The sequence below is a fragment of the Procambarus clarkii genome, unplaced genomic scaffold (assembly GCF_040958095.1).
Source record: "Procambarus clarkii isolate CNS0578487 unplaced genomic scaffold, FALCON_Pclarkii_2.0 HiC_scaffold_99, whole genome shotgun sequence".
NCBI classification, from domain to species: Eukaryota; Metazoa; Arthropoda; class Malacostraca; order Decapoda; family Cambaridae; genus Procambarus; species Procambarus clarkii.
In genome coordinates, this window is record NW_027189132.1 from 3,708,588 (window position 1) to 3,727,195 (window position 18,608).

General features: G+C 42.9%; 1 protein-coding gene across 1 annotated transcript in view; it reads right to left on the minus strand.

Moving 5' to 3' along the window:
* Nucleotides 1-981: 981 nt before the first annotated feature.
* Nucleotides 982-18,608, minus strand: part of LOC138360184 (uncharacterized) — a 50,323-nt gene continuing 32,696 nt past the window's right edge. The window contains exons 4-6 of the mRNA XM_069320130.1: nucleotides 2,066-2,699; nucleotides 1,419-1,550; nucleotides 982-1,105 (exon numbers count right to left, since the gene is read on the minus strand). Of these exons, the coding sequence (XP_069176231.1) occupies nucleotides 982-1,105; nucleotides 1,419-1,550; nucleotides 2,066-2,699 (890 nt within the window). The remainder of the gene's footprint in view (nucleotides 1,106-1,418; nucleotides 1,551-2,065; nucleotides 2,700-18,608) is intronic.

The following is an 18,608-nucleotide window of genomic DNA, read 5'->3' on the forward strand; positions in this document are numbered from 1 at the left end:
GGGGTCAGAATAGATGAAGGTATTATCGTCAGCAATTAATATAGGTTTAAGAATATTAGAAATATTTGGCAAATCATTTATGAATACAACATAGGAGAAGTCCTAAGATGCGGCCCTGGTGCACTCCTATTGTTAATGGTAGAGTGGGGGAAGTTATTTACCTGAATTTTCCTGGACAGGAAGACGGCGGCTTGTCAAATTTAACGACTACCTTTATTCTATGAAAGTAAAGGTATGCTTGATTATTCCCAGGGTTTGGTTCACTTTTTTACTGCCGCTCCCACTTGTTGTACAACTTTTAGTGAATGATGATTTCTGACTCCAAGGTCTTTTTCTTCATCTAACTCTTGTAAGGTAGTGCTGTAAATTTGGTAGTTGTGACATGGATTATTATGCCCCACATGCAAGGGCTTGCATTTATCGACATTAAAAAGTATTTGCCAGTCATTTGACCATTTGTGGAGTTAATTTAGATCTCTGTTAGGTCTCGATATTACTTTCACTTCACACTTTACCATAGATATTAATGTTGTCTGCAGATTTGATGTGTTTTGTAATATTTTCATCTATGTCATTGATGTAAATGACAAAAAGGGTTGGCCTCAAAATGGACCCCTGTGGCACTCCACTTAGCACATTTCCCCGGTCAGATTCATTTCCATTTAGCACGACCCTTTGTTTTCTATGTTTTAACCATTGTTTTATCCATTGTTTTATCCATTCCAGTATTCTCCCATTTATTCCATGTGCCTGTAATTTCCTTGCCAGTCTCTCATGTGCTACCTCGTCAAAAGCTTTAGCAAATTCCATGTAAGCTACATCAACCGGAAGTCCTTTGTCTGAATAGCCGGTTACCGTGTCCAGAAATGTGAGCAGGTTAGTACACCAGGATCTATTTTTAACAAACCCATGTTGCGTTGATTTTACAAGATTGTTCTCTGTTAGATGTTGTAGGACTCCTTCACTTAGGATTTTCTCCATTCAGATGTGTGATGTCAAGCTGATGGGGCGGTAGTTTTCTTCAGAGCTGCTTCTGCCTTTTTTATGTAAGGGTAATACTTGCTTATTTCCAATCCGGGGAACTATCTCTTGCTCCAGGAATTTTCTGAAAAGGAGTTTGTGGTATGCATAGTGCATTTGCCAGTTCATTTACGACTTTAGATTGAAATCCATCCACACCTGAGGTTTTTGAGCCTATTAATTATTCAATGCTCTTCCTGATTGTGTCGCATGTAATTGGTATATCCCTTAATTCATTCTCTACCTCCTTGAAACATTTGTGTGGGTGATGGAATGTCGTTCAATCTTTCTAGTGTGAACATTGATGTAAAGTATTCAGTGTTTGCTCTCTTTTATTATCCAATATAACTTGATAATATCATTCAATATAACTTGTTATGTTATTGATGACGACATACTGGTCTGTTACTGAGATATTGGTGTCTGTAACTTCACCACCATAGTGGTGAAGTTTAAGTAAGAGGTAGTTATGGTTTACCGTATCAAAGGCCTTTCTCAGGTCAATGAAGAGGCCAATTGGGAACTCATTTCTGTCAAGGGCTGTGTAGATTATATTAAGCAGGCTAATAATGGCATCATTGGTACTTTTGTGAATGGAAGCCAAACTGGCTGGGAATAAGTTGAGTTTTACAAGGTTTTGTAAATGTTTTGTAAAAAAAGCTGTTTGTAAATAATATTTTCAAATATTATTGAAAATATAGGTAGATTTAATGTTACTCTGCAATTGTTCATGTCAGCTGTATAATTACCCAAAGCATTTCAGGCAAAATAACAAATAATAACAAAAATTCAAGGCGTGAAGGGGTAAACAATTAACACTCAAGGTTGAAGTAAGCTAACTAAACTGAGAATGTTGACCAAACCACACACTAGAAGATGAAGAGACGACGACGTTTTGGTCTGTCCTGGACCATTATAAAGTCGACTGGGATGAGAGGAGGTTGTTGTTGTTATTTTAAATTAAACTCTGCAGAACAAAAAGTTCCAAGTAGCAGGGGTTATGGTGAGGTCGTAAGTAGAGGCTCTAGGTATCAATAGCTGATACTCGAGATCTGGGGATGGATGGGGGGTCTTCATAATGGATTTCAGCCTCGGAGGGCTGGCTGTCCAGTTATGGAACTGTAGGGTAAGACTTAGAAGATCTCTAGGACTTACGTTTATTCTTTGTTGGAGACTTTGGCTGAGCCGTGCTGTCTTTGGAGGTTGATGATGTGGCCTCAATGAGGAGGTTTTTACCGAGTAGGTGTCGTATTTGTGGTACGGAGGTGGAGCACCTACTAAGATTTCCTTGTCTGAGGAGTCGGTAACATCCGTAGTTGGAGTTTTCGTCTTCCGTCTTGCAGCCTGAGGTAGGCTCAGGTGTCGTGGATTGGTGGTAGAAGCTATTTCAGGGGCGTTGGTAGACAGCACGTCTGCTAGGGAGGCTACTGAGATGTTGATGGTATGAGTGTTGGGAGCTGGAGAGGAAAATACCTCTGCTTGTGCTGCCCGGGTCTTGAGTGATTCTGAAGTCTGTGTTGAAATCGACCTTGTGGTCGTCCTGGTAGTAGTCTCCAGAGTGGTAGTGGAGGCAGTGAGACTTGCACCAGGGGCTATAATGGTGTCTAGGCCATTGGCTAGGTATAATGCGTTCAGTTCACTAACAAAACGGTGGTTGTCTGGTTTGGCATGCCTCTCCACTAGTTTAATAAGACCAGAGATAATGCCTGCACGTGATGCACGGGGCGGGGGGGGGGGGGGCTGCGAAGGAGCCTGTGGGGCCTTGGGGCCTCATTGTGAAGGCTGGGTCGCCTGGTGGGAGGAGCCACTATTTGGTAAGACCGGAAAGTCTTCTGGTCGGTTGGAGGGAGCTGAGGTGGTGGGTTGAGCACCTGGGTCTCTGGTCGCAGAGGTAGAAGGGTAGTTTCTCTTGGCTTCAACCTGGGCCTTGATGTTTTCCTGTCTGCGGGGACAGCGATAGAAAATTACAGGGTGAGTGCCATCACAGAGCAAGCAACGATTGGTTGTTGACTTGCATATGGAGTAGTGATGGTCCAGTGTGCATAGGCTACACTTCTGGACAGGGTGGTGACACTTGTTGGTGGGGTGGGACAGCTCGTAGCACTTGAAACACTGCTGGGGCTCATGGTCCCGTACCTTTTTTACTTGAAGAGGTGGTATTTGTAAGCCGAAGCAATAGAAACCTTGTGTGGCAGCCTGGGTGGCCGCAGCTATGGTGGTGAACTTAAGTTGCAGCCAGTCAGCGATCCATTGGCTGGTCCTACTGGTAAAAACAGCTCTATCGACCAGGAATTGACGTGGGAAGTTAGGATGTAGGTGGTGCTCCTTGCAAAGTATGGCATCGTTTGTCAAGAGTTTTTCTAGTTCTTCCTCAATCATCCTTCCGAAATCATCACCTGCCTGACTAATGTCAGTGGGTGTGATGTCGGTTTTCTTTCAGGACCTTCAGAATATTGCTTTTCCCGAAAGTTTGACCGTCAAGGGGGTGGGAGCTCTAACCTTTAGACGTTTTGATCGCATTGTGTCCACACGCTCAATGGGACACAGAGTGTGTATGTGTGTAAGACGAGATTGATTGATTGATGAAAATCATGCCACCCAAGAGGTGGCATGGGCATAAATAGCCCGTAAGTGAGACGAGGTTGATGTTGTTTTTAGATTTAGCTACTCAAAACGAAGTGTCCATGTAGCACGGGCTATGGTGAGCCTGTAATTGAGTTCAGTTATCTGCGATAACCTTGTTACTGTGATATTTGGGTCAAAGTTTTAAATGGAGGAGGGGATTCTTCCGTTTTCCCGGTATATTTTTCGCTTCTGTTTTAGTGTATTGGTTTTAGTCTTGTTTTAATAACCTTATCTTGGTGGCGGATGAAGATACAAAATGCACACTAGTGAGTCCCATTCCTCAACGGCTTTTCTAATCATTGTAGTGGCGGCGGAATGTGCATCTAATGCAGCTGCTGTCGTTGGATTAATGTTAATTTGATGCGCAGGGCTTCAGTAGCTTCACATTCCAGTAAGTAGTGCAATAGTGGCGCCTCTGCTTCTGTTTCACAGATGTGACACTCTTTAACTATTGGGTTCATTACCTCCCAGCAGCACTTGTTACCAAGTCTGAGTCTGTGTATGGCTACTGCAATGTCTCTGGATATCTTTTTCCCAGGCTTGAAAGAGGAGTAACCAATGGCTTGTTCATACCATACCTCAGTAGATCTTCCTTCCACTACTTTGGCGGCTCTGTGACGACTTTTGATAGTTGAGAATATTTTCTTGATTTGCTCCTTAATCTGTGTAAAACTTGGAGGTATTTGAACCTGTACAACAGGTAGAGCAGTGGCAGACTTTGCTAATGAGTCTGCCTTTTTATTACCATCTATGCCAATGTGACTTGGTATCCAATTTACTTTTTTTTGTGATATATACAAGAGTTATTACATTCTTGTACAGCCACTAGTACGCGTAGCGTTTCGGGCAGGTCCCTGGAATACGATCCCCTGCCGCGAAGAATCGTTTCGCGGGTGATTGACAGCCCTATATTATGGGCTTTTTTTTCTATATGTTGAATTTCTGTGAGGAGTTGTATATTATCTCTGTGCTGACTGGATAACAATGCCTGGAGCGAAGATTTAGAGTCGGTATGAACGATGACATTACGTAAATTATTCTCAATTGTATAGTTTATTGCCTCCTTCAGGGCATATAATTCTGTTTGCAATGTTGAGCATCCACTATTCATGCTCCAGTAAGCTTCATGGTTGATAGTGTAAACTGCTGCCCCAGCAGAATCTTTCTTGATCAACTGATCCGTCTGTGAAGATATGAGTCGTTGAAGGTCTTGAGATGGTTTCTATTTGTTGTTCTATGACTGCTTTGAGCCTCTGCGAGTCACATGTTGATTTTTTAACTGGTAATCCTTCAATGATTATCTTTAGACTCGATTCTTCCCATGGAGGAGGCTGTCGAAAGTGTTGATATGGTCTATCTTCCCCTTTGTTTTTAATGGTCCATTTCAGGTCCACTTTCTCTAGAATCTTGACCACATTATCCATCCATGTACTTGTTCTATATTAAAGGTTTTCTGAAGCGATCTCTGTAGGCTGTCTTTGACTGACAGTCTGGCGGTGGTTCCAACAAGTTTTGCTGTTATGGTGGCTATCTTTTATTTGATCCTGTTTTCTAATGTTGGTAAGTTGGTTTCCATTCTTAGATTCTCTCTACGCGTCCATATAGGTGCTCTCAGCATTGTTCTGAGAGCATCATTTTGAGACACTTCCAGTTTCTCCCATTGGTTATCACTGAGGGATGTAAGAGCAGGAGCAGCATAGTCGATGAGTGACCTAACTGCTTGAACGTAGTACATTTTGAGTACTGGTAGAGATGCACCCTCTCTAAGACTGGTCAGAGAGCGCAAAGCTGAGTTTCTGGCTTTACAGCGTTGCCGAAGGTATTCAATTTCTTGAGTGAATTTCAACTGGTTGTCTATTATGACTCCTAGGTATTGAAAAGAGGTAACCCACTCAATTTCTTGTCCTTGTATTGCCAGTCTGATGTCTTGAGTTCTCATTTTAACGGCCATTGCTTTTGTTTTATTGCTGTTTATTTTCACTGTTATGCGTTCCGCTTCCTTGCTGATAATATCTAGGCATTTTTGTGCATGGTTCCTTGCACCTTTGCCATTGATGATGACCACAAAGTCGTCTGCGTAGTTAAGAAGTTTGGCTTTTGGTAACTTGAGCTTCATGAACTGTTCCATGAGACAGTTGAAGAGGAAGAGGCTTAGCATTCCTCCCTGCGGAGTTCCATTTCCAGCCTGTTTGAAGTCGATTCAAGTTCAAGTATGTTTATTGAGACAAGAAAGAAATACATCTCAGAGGGATGGAGTGGTTAAGGCTATTTCTACCCCCCAACAAGTCGATGTTTTTCCTTGGAATTTGACTTTAGCTTCTCGGTTAAGCAGGCTTCCTTTGGCATAAGCAAGAGCGTGTCCTTTGATTTCCTTATCCACAAGGCAGCACAGTGTAGCTGGAGCACTGGCTAACTCGAAGGCTTTTTCAAGGTCTAGGAAAATAAGGATTCCAGGTTTGTCATTGATATTATCCAGGAGGGAGGTAAGGCATTCTGTGGTTCCAACACCTTTTCTGTAAGCAAACATATTTTGGTGTAGTGGATTGGCTTTCCATTCAATTCAATTAAGAGCCATTCTTTCTGCAGTTTTAGCCAGACAGCTTGTTAATGAGATGGGTCTTGGATTTCCTGGGTCTTTAGGTTTTGGAATGGGAACTATAATTGCACTGTTCCAAGAGAGTGGTCGGGTTCTTGTCACCCATACTCTGTTGATGAGATTCAAGAAGGCTTCTTCACCCTTTTCTCCTAGCTTGGCTAGCATGTTGTAAGTGATTTTGTCCTCGCCTGGAGCTGTATTTTTAGTTTTCTTTGTAGCGCTTCTGAGTTCTTTCAGATTGAAAGGTTGGTCTAGTTCGTCAGGTAAGGCTAAAGCATCGTCTATTTTTCCCATCTTGCTGCTTGAAGTCTTTGTTGGTGAGTCAGAGTTGCTTGAGGAAGTTGAGTGGAACTGGCTTTTGAAGCAAATAGATTTGCTAGCCTTTCTGCTTCTTGCTCAGGATGAACATGATGCGGCGGAGCAGGAGGCGATTTTCCTTTGGCCATGTTGATCTGCCTCCAGATGTCGCCCAAGGACGTATGCTGATTTAGCTTGGCACACCACTCGAGCCATTTTTCTTCTCTGATTTTTGCTGTTTCTTCGTGCACATGATCTCGGACAACTCTAAGAAGTCCTAGATTAGCTTCGGTTCTATCTCTTCTGAAATTCTTTCGTGTACGATTTAGTCTGTTATGTAGCTCTTTGATCCTATCACAGTAATACCAATGGTCCTTGTGTTGTTGGGTAATTGTTTTCCTCTTGGGGATGGCGTGATTTGCTGCTCTATGTATTGCATTTACTAAATCTTTTTCCATTTCTTCGGTGTTGTCAGGAGGAGTGTAGTTTTGGTGCCAAGTTTCGAGAGCTTCCTGAAACTTTGTCCAATCTGCCTTGATAAAGTTCCATCCGGGCTTGGGAGCTGGAGGTCTAGGAGGTAGTGCTATATTAATAACTGTTTTTGTAGCAAAGTGGTCACTGGTCAGCACATGATCCACTGACCAATGACACAACTCATAAATACTGGTGGAAACAAACGTGAGATCCAACTTTCCCCCCACCAGCTACCCCTCCTCCCCTCCCCCACCAGTGTGGGTTGGTTCCGTCGAGTTAAGCAGACTGATTTCCGGCACTTTATCCAAAAGATGTTCAATATGTCTTCCGTTGGCGTCGGTTCTTGGTGAATCAAGAAGTAATTCACTATGAGGGTTGAAGTCACCAGAGATGATAGTAGGTGTAGTGACTGCTAATTCAAAGATTGTTGAGAGATCCATGTCATGTTCTCTCTGGCTCTTGTATACATTGAAGATGGACAGCGTTGAGATCCTCATAGTGAGCTTAACTCCCATAATTTCGACGTTCTCGCCACAGTTGGGCAGGTCTGTGATTGCCGTGGCATTGATATGATTTCTTACTAGAATTTATATGCCTCTGGTGCCACCTTGTGCCATAGGGCAGTGGAATCCTTGATATCCTGGGATATTGATATATCTGCCAGTCCTGGTGAGTATTTCTTGGAGTAGAACAATATCAATGCTGTCCTTGAGACTAGGGAGGTACGGGCATGAAGTAAGGTAAGAGAGAGGTGAGGAGCAGGAAATCTTAGAGAAAGGTAAGAGCAAAGCGAAAGGTGCAGAGGGTACATACATTCAGCCCCGCTCCTGTGTCAGGTAAGCACACTACAGGGCTCACCATTGCCCGTGTTACTTAGAACATTTTGTTCCGAGTAGCTGAACCTTAAACAACAACAGGTGCGGAGGGGATAGTTGTAATAAAGGATGTAAGGGGGGTAACAGTTGTGTTAAGTAGTAAAACAGTTGTTAGTAGGAGTATAGTTGAGTTTTAATTAAGTTGTGATAGTATTCGTAGACTAGTGTCAGTAGTAGTACTGTTGGGTTAGAAGTAGTACAGTTGTGCTGGTAGAAGTACCGCTGTATTAGAAGTAGTAGAGTTCTGTTTGTAGTAGTAGAGTTTTGCTGGAAGAAATACAGTTGTGTTAGTAGAAGTACAGTGGTTTTAGTAGTATTTAAGTTGTATTAGTAGTACAGTCGTTTTAGTAGTATTTGAGTTGTGTTATAAGTAGCACAGTTGTGTTAGTAGTAGTACAGTTGTGTTAAAAATAGTAGAGTTTTAGCTGTCGTTGTGTAGTGTTTGTAGTAGTACAGTTGTGTTAAAAATAGTAGAGTTTTAGCTGTCGTTGTGTAGTGTTTGTAGTAGTACAGTTGCGTAAGTAACAGTCGAGCAGTTTTAGTACAAGTAGTAGTAGTATTATATCAAGTATATCAAGGTCTTGGTAGTAGTACAGTTCTGATGGTAGTAGCAGAGTCGTGTTAGTTTTAGTAGTGTATTGCTTTTAGTAGTATATCAGTGTTAGTAGTGTTAGAAGTAGTGAAGCAGTGTTAAAATTGGTATAGTAGTGTCAGTGGTGCAGACGATGATAACGTGGCTGAAGATATGGCGACCAAACCACACACCAGTATAACGGAATCTACTAACACAATTGTACCACTACTAACACAAATATACTATTAATAATACAGCTATACTCCTGCTAACACAAATGTACTACAAACACAACTGTTATACTAACTCAACTGAACTACTACAAACACTACAGTATTACCACTAACACAAGTGTACTACTACTACAGACACAAGAGTACTACTACTACTAACAGAACTGTATTAATAATAACAGAACTCTATTACTAATAACACAACTGTACTACAACTAACACAACTACTACCAACAAAAGTGTACTACTACTAACACAGCACTAGTACTTTTGACACAAGTGTACTAGTACTACCGACACAATCGTATTGATAATGGTCCAGGACGGACCGAAATGTCATTACCTCATCTTCTGGTGTGTTGTTTGGTCATCATATCTTCAGCTACGTTATTGTCACTTATCGTCTGCACTACTGAAACTACTATACTTGTTTGGTCTTTTAACTATCATGACCTTATGCTCCACACATTGCTGGAAACCATAGCCTGGCCACCGTCTCAATACTCGTCGAGGGTTAAGTAAAAATGCTAGCAAAATATACACCAGTTTACTGGGGCATATAAAATAGGTCACCCTAAAACAATAAGAAACTAAAGTTCTCTACAACTGATACTCTACACTAATCCAACTTTAACCATAGCTCTTCGAAATCATCAACTGCACACCCTAGAGACTAGCTGTCACCAGGCTCTATCCTGACACAGTTGTACACTAGCCCCTAACATGCTTTAAACACAAATAAAGGATGGTGGTGTCACACATTAATTAGTGGGTGAGGACTCAATATCATATCAAAACACAATAACAATCACTTAAGGTCCTCAGGTACCCTCTTCAATTTGCATACATAAAATATCACCTACAACCTGGCATAAATGATGTGCATTGGTAGTCTGATCCAGAATAGGTACAACAGCATAAATATGCTAGTAGGTCAATAAATCGTACAAAATGCCACACAAGTCAAAAGCCCGACGCCACACGTCCTCCCGATGGAGGAACAAAGAGTAGTGACGCATCAAGACCGGCGGGCAGCGACATACACTGCTTGTAATACTATATGTCAACCGTCGCTTCTCCTTCAAATATCACAAGCTTGTATTCAGACATTTACCAGTCCATAACTCCTAAAGCATACAAAAATTAATTGAGTATTACAATATACAACCTTCGAGGAGAACACATATCACTGAATCAATTAACAAGAGATAATATCATGATATATAAAGAATCAAACAGAGAATTCTTATCTACAAAACATAATAACACTGGGTGAGACAGTATGTCAAGGGGGAAAAGGGGAAGTTAAGGGAGAATTCAAGAATTCACTGGTCAGCCGGTAATACATAGTTATACATGAATACAAGAAAAATATCATATACCAATATAATCACTGTAACCTGCCTCTGTGGTATAAATCTCACCATACCAAAATATCAGATACCAACATGACAAGAGGCTAAAGCACTGAACAGCATTGACATTTATATCATAGTATACATGATAGTCATACATCAGGTATCTAAATGTATACATTCTACATCGTAATATACATAGCATGTCATTTACAACAATACATAGAATTTCATAATATATGACACAATATTATTTTCAAGATACAGGACATTAGGCTTCTGCTATTTAATCTACTTCAAATATCTCCACAAATACATGGAGTGGTAGTAGTAGTAGTAGGCATCTGTCAATCCCGTGGGGTTATGGAGTTGTGCCCTGGGTGTCTAGTTGTTGTAGTGTAGTTGGATGCAGCGCCTGCTGTGGCTGTGACGGCAAAGATAATGAGCCATCGCCAAGGCGATGCTGGAGTGTCCTCTCCAGGGCACAGGCCTTTGCAGTAATTATGGAGGATTAGCTGTTGCCCATGCAGCAGATCCACCCTCTCCACGCCACCGATGTGATCCAAGGGAAGGGCAGGCGCCGATACGCTTGGCACCAGTGTCGTCGCAGGAGTTGCCAGAATGTAGCTGTAAACAGCTGTAAACTGCCTTAGGGACTCCGACTCCGGATTTTTCCTCAGGGTTGACTCCCGAAGTCTTTCCCATGAGTGGGTTTAGCCACAAGACAGCAGAGGTTTGAATTCGGGGTTTTCCTTCCCCTAGATGAGCTGCCTTCCCAGGCTAACGAGTCCCATCTGCCCGAAGCAACTGGTTTTAAGGCGCCAGAGACCCGCCTTCGCCCCTTCTGTTGGTAGAAGCAGTTCCGCCAGGCCTAGAGGCTAAGCCACACGTGCAGGCCAGGAGCTGGACTTGGTTGTTAGAGGCTATTTGAGACGCACGCCATCAGGGGCACTATACAGGTGTGGGAGCTTATCTCTACAACCCTTCCCCCAGGCTATAACAACCCTTGGAACCAAAAGAATACTGGAGATGCGGGGTATCGATCCCCGTACCTCTCACATGCTAAGCGAGCGCTCTGCCATTTGAGCTACACCCCCGTGATGTAAAAAAGGAATGGTGCCCAACCACTGCAGTAGTCCAGGTGTGGGAGCGTCCTCCGCGGCTTCACAGTCTGCAGCTCAAGCCTACATGGAATATACATATGGTAATGATACATAATATGTATAGGTATATCAATTATATAATGGCAATACAGTAATGTACAATAGAATATTGTCAAAAAGAGATTATATAAATACAATAATATTTGGATACTATGCTAATCGACATGGATATCACTATACAGTATGAACTCATCATACACCAGAAACAGCATAATATTACTAGTGTATGTGTGGTCATAACACACATACTGGTGTATGTGTGGTCATTATGGTCTAGGATGGACCAAAACGTCGTCGTCTCCTCATCTTCTGGTGTGTGGTTTGGTAGTCATATCTTCAGCCACGTTATTGTGACTCATCGTCTGCACTACTGACACTACTATACTTATTTTAACACTGCTGCACTAATACTAACACAACTGTACTACTATCACACCTGTACTACTAACACAACTGTACTACTAACTGTGACGGTGCCCTCTCCAGTTTCTCCCATATGCCAGCTGTAAGAGTCATATCAGCTTACCTGCAGGTTCTCTGAGGTGCAGGGAATCTTTTGAGGTATGAGGCTTCCAGAATGGTTGCTTATTTGGGAAGAAATTTACATTTGTAAATTTGCAGGGAAGTGGAAAAGTCGTGCCCTGGGTACAACAAAATGGCGCCCCCTAGCCTGCAAATCCACCATTTTGTGTGCAGCGCCCGCCGGTCGGTGATTGGCTGGCTGAGGTCACATGACTTCATTGACCAATCAGAGCCAGCCCCTGGGTCTGTGACATCACCGGGAGACCTAGCTCGCCGCCTGCAGAGCACCAGGCGCTCAGAGATATTTGGCGCTTCGTTGAGAGCAGACGTGCGCCGATCGAGCTCTCGAGTTCCGAGGTCTAGGAGCCTCCTTAAGTGGATATACACAGCCTGACAAGTATATAGTGACTACCAAGGTCTACAGTACTTCAGGGAAGTGCAAGGAAGCCAATTCCAGCGGTGTAAGGGCACCGTGGACCGTGAGCTGATTAGTCTTGGAGAGGCCGTTAGTTAGTTACTACAGCTGGAGGAGTGAGTGACTCGCTGTCAGTGGAACTCCAAAGCATTCAGAGCTGTTGTGATTGGATCACGCCCACCAGGAACTCAGAAGGGAGAAGATGCATCCTGATCCTTGAGTGAGTGGTCTCGGTGAAGGAGTGCATGAGGGAATGACGTGTGCAGTGACGACTGGATGAGCCAACACCCAGGAACTTCACTCAGGGAATGAGCACAGAGACGACGAGGATCTTCATGACGCCTACAGACTGGTGACGCTTCTGGAACGCTGAGGAACGACGTGAGGAACAGGAGTACCCAGCGAACAGCGACTGGAGCCCAGGCGTCTGAGGACAGGATATGTTAAGGTAGATCATTTTTCCCTCCCATATTTCCCTTGATTGTTAGGCAAGATAGGCATATTGTTATGCTTAGGCGTTTTATTAGAGCGCATACAACCCATAGGAGTAGATTAGGCTGTGGGACAGCACGTATATATCATTCTACTGATTGGTGACGACAGCGTGTGGCTGACCTGTGGAGGATAGAAGAGCTCTGCTGATGGAGTCGCCCTAGTGAGGGGGGCCAGGGATCCCTTTAACTCGATCAGCTGATGCGAGTTGCCGGCGGCCACCAGAGGAGTGCTGCTGTCACCATTATTATTATTATTTCCATAAGTCTAAATATGTACCTCGTGTGTTTGTAGTTTACTTTGAGTAAGCTTTATTACTGCCTTTGATGTAACCTTCATCTCACTGAGCTTTGTGGATAAATAACATGATTACACTGTACTGTTACTGGCATGACCTAGAGAGAGAGACCCTATGTTGGCAACACGACATTAGATTTGAATACTGGTACTGGCGTTCACTATAGAGTGACCCTGAGTTGGCAACACGACTGTACATGTGAATTCTAGTACTGGCAGCACATAGTACGGTCCTAGGCAGCTGCAAATATTTCATATTTGAACTAACGGCGTTGCTGGGACGCAGAGAGAATTACTCAGCTGGCGACCAGAAGGTAAGAGGTGGAAGTGAGGCTATGGCCGGAAGGCCGGCAAATTCTCTGCATGCATAGGTGGGCAGGCCCAATGGTGGAGTCACATACTTGATGATTTCTGTGTTGCTTGTTAAGATTTCTCTGGTGATGGTCTGGTTGTGTGAGAAGATTATATGCTCCTTGATGGAACCCTGTTGTTTGTGCATTGTTAATCACTTAGAAAGAGACGTTGTTGTCTTGCCTATATACTGAGATCTTTCGGGCTGACAGTCCCCAAGTGGGCATGTGAAGGTATAGACGACGTTGGTTTCTTTCAAGGCGTTCTGTTTGGTGTCTGGAGAGTTCTTTATGAGTAGGTTGGCCGTTTTCTTGTTTTTATAGTAAATTGTCAATTGTATCTTAAGATTTTTGTCTGCGGGGGATAATAATATCTTTCAGGACACTTTCCTTCGTTTTATGAGCCGTCGAAAAGAAGTTCCTGTAAAACGGTCTAATAGGGGGTACAAGTGTTGTGTTAGTTGTCTCTTCAGAGGTTGCATTGCATTTCACCTCTCTCTTTATGACGTCTCTAACATAACTGTTAGAGAAGCCATTGTTGACTAGGACCTGCCTTACCCTACAGAGATCTCATCGATCTGCTTCCAACCAGAGCTGTGAGTGAGAGCCCCGTCAATCTAAGCGTTGACAACACTCCTCTTGAACCTGTCTGGGCAGTCACTATTGGCATTAAGGCACATTCTTATGTTTGTTTCCTTAGTGTAGACTGCAGTGTAGAAACAACCATTCCTTTCCGTGACTGTTACATCTAGAAAGGGCAGTTTCCCATCACTCTCCGTGAAACTTAAGACCGAATTTTGCTCAAATGCCTCCATCAGCTGCTACAGACGTCCGAGATCAGGTACCTGCATAAAAATGTCGTCAACATGAACCCCACCATATACTGCAGGTTAAGTCCATGTCAACTAAGACCCTCTGCTCTATGGTACCCATGTAGAAGTTCGCAAACAGGACACCTAGGGAAGAATCCATGGCGACCCCATCTACTTGCTTATACACGTGCCCATTGGCACTCAAGAAGGGTGCCTCTTTAGTGCAGGCTTTGAGTAACTTTCTCATTATGCTCTCTGGTATGTCAAGATGAGTACAAGTCGGATCACGATACACTCTGTCCATCATCATCCTGATTGTTTCGTCCACAGGCACTTTGGTAAACAGCGACTCCACATCCAAAGCGGCTCTTATTCCTGTGGCCCATGCTCCTTGCAGTAAGTCAACGAATTCCTTTGGAGACTTCAGGCTAAAGAGAAAAGGCACATAAGAAGTCAGCAGGCAGTTGATTCGCTTACCCAGTCTGTATGTGGGTGTTGGTATCTAGCTGATGATTGGCCGAAGTGGGTTTCCAGGCTTGTGGGTCTTGACATTCCCAAATGTATAACCAGGTTTGAATTCCCAGATAACCTTAGGCAGGTGATACCTGGTTGATACCTGGTTGATGGGGTTCTGGGAGTTCTTCTACTCCCCAAGCCCGGCCCGAGGCCAGGCTCGACTTGTGAGAGTTTGTTCCACCAGGCTGTTGCTTGGAGCGGCCCGCAGGCCCACATACCCACCACAGCCCTGTTGGTCCGGCACTCCTTGGAGGAATAAATCTAGTTTCCTCTTGAAAATGTCCACGGTTGTTCCGGCAATATTTCTTATGCTTGCTGGGAGGACGTTGAACAACCGCGGACCTCTGATGTTTATACAGTGTTCTCTGATTGTGCCTATGGCACCTCTGCTCTTCACTGGTTCTATTCTACATTTTCTTCCATGTCGTTCACTCCAGTACGTTGTTATTTTACTGTGTAGATTTGGTACTTGGCCCTCCAGTATCTTCCAGGTGTATATTATTTGATATCTCTCTCGTCTTCTTTCTAGTGAGTACATTTGGAGGTGGGGTCAGGATTTCTTGGCGTTCAGTTTCGATCAATCTGTTTACCTTCGTTTTCAATTCAGCTGTAGTGTCCTTCGTTACCCTTTGGGATTTAGTTTAGCCGGAGAGTATGAGCTTCATTTTTGCCAGATATTCGTCTTTTTAAGAATAACGTATATTGGTGACTTGTCACCTCAATATTCTCACGAAGGCTCTTAGCTGTCGCTTTGAGCTCGGGGGACAGTATGGTGCTAATGTAGTTACGTCGAATCTTTCCTCCTTCTGCAATAAGTTCCGCTTACAAGGTGTCTTTAGTGGTAACCTTCTTTTGCGTCTCGAGGTCGAATATGTCGTCCAAAAAGAACTCCAACTCCACTTTCTGGGCCATCTCACTTGGTCTGGACATGACATGACAGTTTATACCCAGATTCAAGAGTGATTTGGTTCTCAGTGAGGTTGATTTCAGCAAGGTTTAAGAAGCCATCTCTGAATCGCCATAAGTCCTACAAATAATGTTGTCAGTTTCTTGATGATCCTGGTTTTTGTGCTGTGAAACTTCATTGAGGATCAAATCACTCTCATGAATCTGGGTATAAACTGTCACGTCATGTCCAGACCAAGTGAGATGGCCCGAAAAGTGGAGTTGGAGTTCCTTTTGGACGACATGTACAAAAGAATTAATAATGGGGAAATCAGTTTAGAACAGGAATTCGTACAACTGGTTAGAAATGTTAAAAAGGAGATTAGGAGGGCAAAAACAAACTATGAAGTTCGAATAGCAGGGCAAGCAAAGATAAATCCTGAAGTTTTTTTTTTCAGTTACATCGAACAAAGATTAGGGAAAGGATAGGTCCATTAAAAACTGAGACAGGTCAGATAACGGATAATGACGAAGAGATGAGTAGTATTATTAATAAATATTTTATCTCTGTATTTACTAAAGAGGAACTTAACAATTTGCCTTCAGCCGAACAAGTCTATGTGGGTGGGGACGAGGACAGGTTGAATAGTTTAGCAGTTACCAGGGAGGATGTTATTAAACAAATAGTAAAACTCAAACCAAACAAATCCCCAGGGCCGGATGAAGTGTTTGCCAGGGTGCTTAAAGAATGCAAAGAGGAACTTTACGAGCCACTGTCTACCATATTTAATCCCCCTCCCCGCTCAGCTCGTTGTCGCCGTGTGGGGGCTTAGTGGGCGGCTGCCAGAGTGTGATGCTCCTTGGGACAGTCCTCTGTCCTTTTCTAGCCTTGTGCTCCTGCTGCCGTCCTCTCCAATTCTGCTGGGCACCTTTTCCTTTTCCTTCTGTTTCGTTTTTCTCCCCCTCTTCTCCTATCTGCTTGCCGTTTCCTGCCGACCTTTTGCTTGTTCTGGTTCTTCCCTTGGACTTCTTCTATTTTGACGCCCGGGTGCTTGAGGAGGCATACTCTTGCACCCTGTGGGAACCGACCTGTGAGATTTATATTTATTTAATTTATATGAATTTATATTTACGTTAATTTGTATACTTCGATAGCAATTTGTATAATGATAAGTGGACTGTATTTCTGCAATAATCTCATAATCTCACAAATCGATCCTCTACACATTAGGGGGGGTTTATATTACACATATGCAGCCAATCAAATTACAGTAATAGCTACATACATTGATGAGGTTCCTTATCTTATAGTACAGCAGGTTAGTCCACCAGGTATAACTAGGGTGTAGACACCAAATTATCCTCTTTGAGGTAGCTTCCATATCACCCAGTAACTGGTGCACAAATCTTGCATCCTCGTCTTGACCTGTCAAAAGTGCGCTAGCTGTGAAGCCAGATACCTATATATGACAAGTATATCAGAGAAAACACTATATGGAACATTGAGACCTGGCTTAATTACCTTTAGTTTGAGGCGATTTCGCGATCTAACCGGGTCACCCTATATCCTGACATTAATGGCCATAAATGAATGATAAACGGGTTTTGGATAGACACTTAACTTGATTGTAGACATCGTGTTGGAGATGGTACCTTTGGTTTCCATAACACTACGTCCCAGTAAATTAACAGGAGCCGAATTTGCTCCCGTGTGAGCCTCTGGTCTCAATATAAATGGCTGCATCTAACACTCCATTCTATTGACGTCACTGGCCGACATTGTCCAGAATGATAGGAGCCGAACTCGCTCCACACGTCTCGGAGGTGACACAACAATGGCTCCCTCCTTCCCCACTGACCCCTGGCCTACTTTGTCCAGATTTCAGAAAGTGATAGAAGGGTCACATTTACTCTACTTTAATATTGATAATTAAGTTAATTTATATAAGATGTTTTTATGATGGTAAAGTCCAAAGACTAATGTATTTAAGAATAATTCCCAGCAGAATAGCTGGTGAATTATAATAGTATGTGGTGATGATATCCCGTTTTCTATAGACGGTAATTCCACTACAGGTTACGTTTTCTATGGGTAACTTGTTGGTAACACAGCTCTTATCTGTCTGTATGATATTATTATTAAATGGTGTCGGATTTTCCGACATAATTCCCCAGGGGGCTGCTCACGGGTCGAAGTCCTATTTAGAACAGACGAACACCGATACTCCTCCTTCGAATTATTAGATTAATTTGATGTTAGTAGTTAGTAATCACACATTTGTGCGTCTGTTCGTACAGGACGGATGTCCCGTACTAGAGTTGCAGGGGTTAGAAGTCTAATGCGATTTCATTTCCCTGTCAACTCTTGAAAGGCTAATATTCAAGCCTAATACATATTATTTAACCCAGAAGACTGGATGTGATCAAGTACTACAGTCAAGTATGATTCAGGGACTGCAGTGAGATCAGTGACATTAGATATAACTTGAAGTTTCTTCAGGTAACTAGTCACTGATATATAAACACTGAGGCCCTTGGAATACATCTTGATTAAATAATAAATGTATCAAATCAGTCATCAGATTTATTAGGGTTTAATTTAGTTAATTGATTCAGAAGATTGAATAGCTCATCATTAAAGTAAAGTATGGTTCTGAGACTGCAGTGGGTTCAGTGACATTGGTCGCAGTGACTTGTAGCTATTTTAGGCTACTGTTCACTGATTTGCCACTGAGGCCTCATGAACTCATCTCCAGCTTTAAATGATGATACTAACATCAACCTCTGTTACTATAGTCAGCTGTAATCTCCTTAGTATAATGCTACTGGAGAAATATAATCAGCTGACAAATTTAGGTTTCTACTGGTATTGTTTATCTGCAGGCATAGGTCTCCTCAGGCTTGATACTGGGCCTGAGAGTAATTTACCTCCTGCAGAGTTTAACATGGTTATACCCTGATATTTAGTAGGGCTACCAATGAATTGATGGTAGTAGTCTGTCCCTACAAGGACAGCCATTTGGCATTTGATTTGCTCAAATTTACCTGCAGCTGCTTGATAATAGCTTTCCAGGTCAGCATAATCAACTTGAGATTGTTGTGACAAA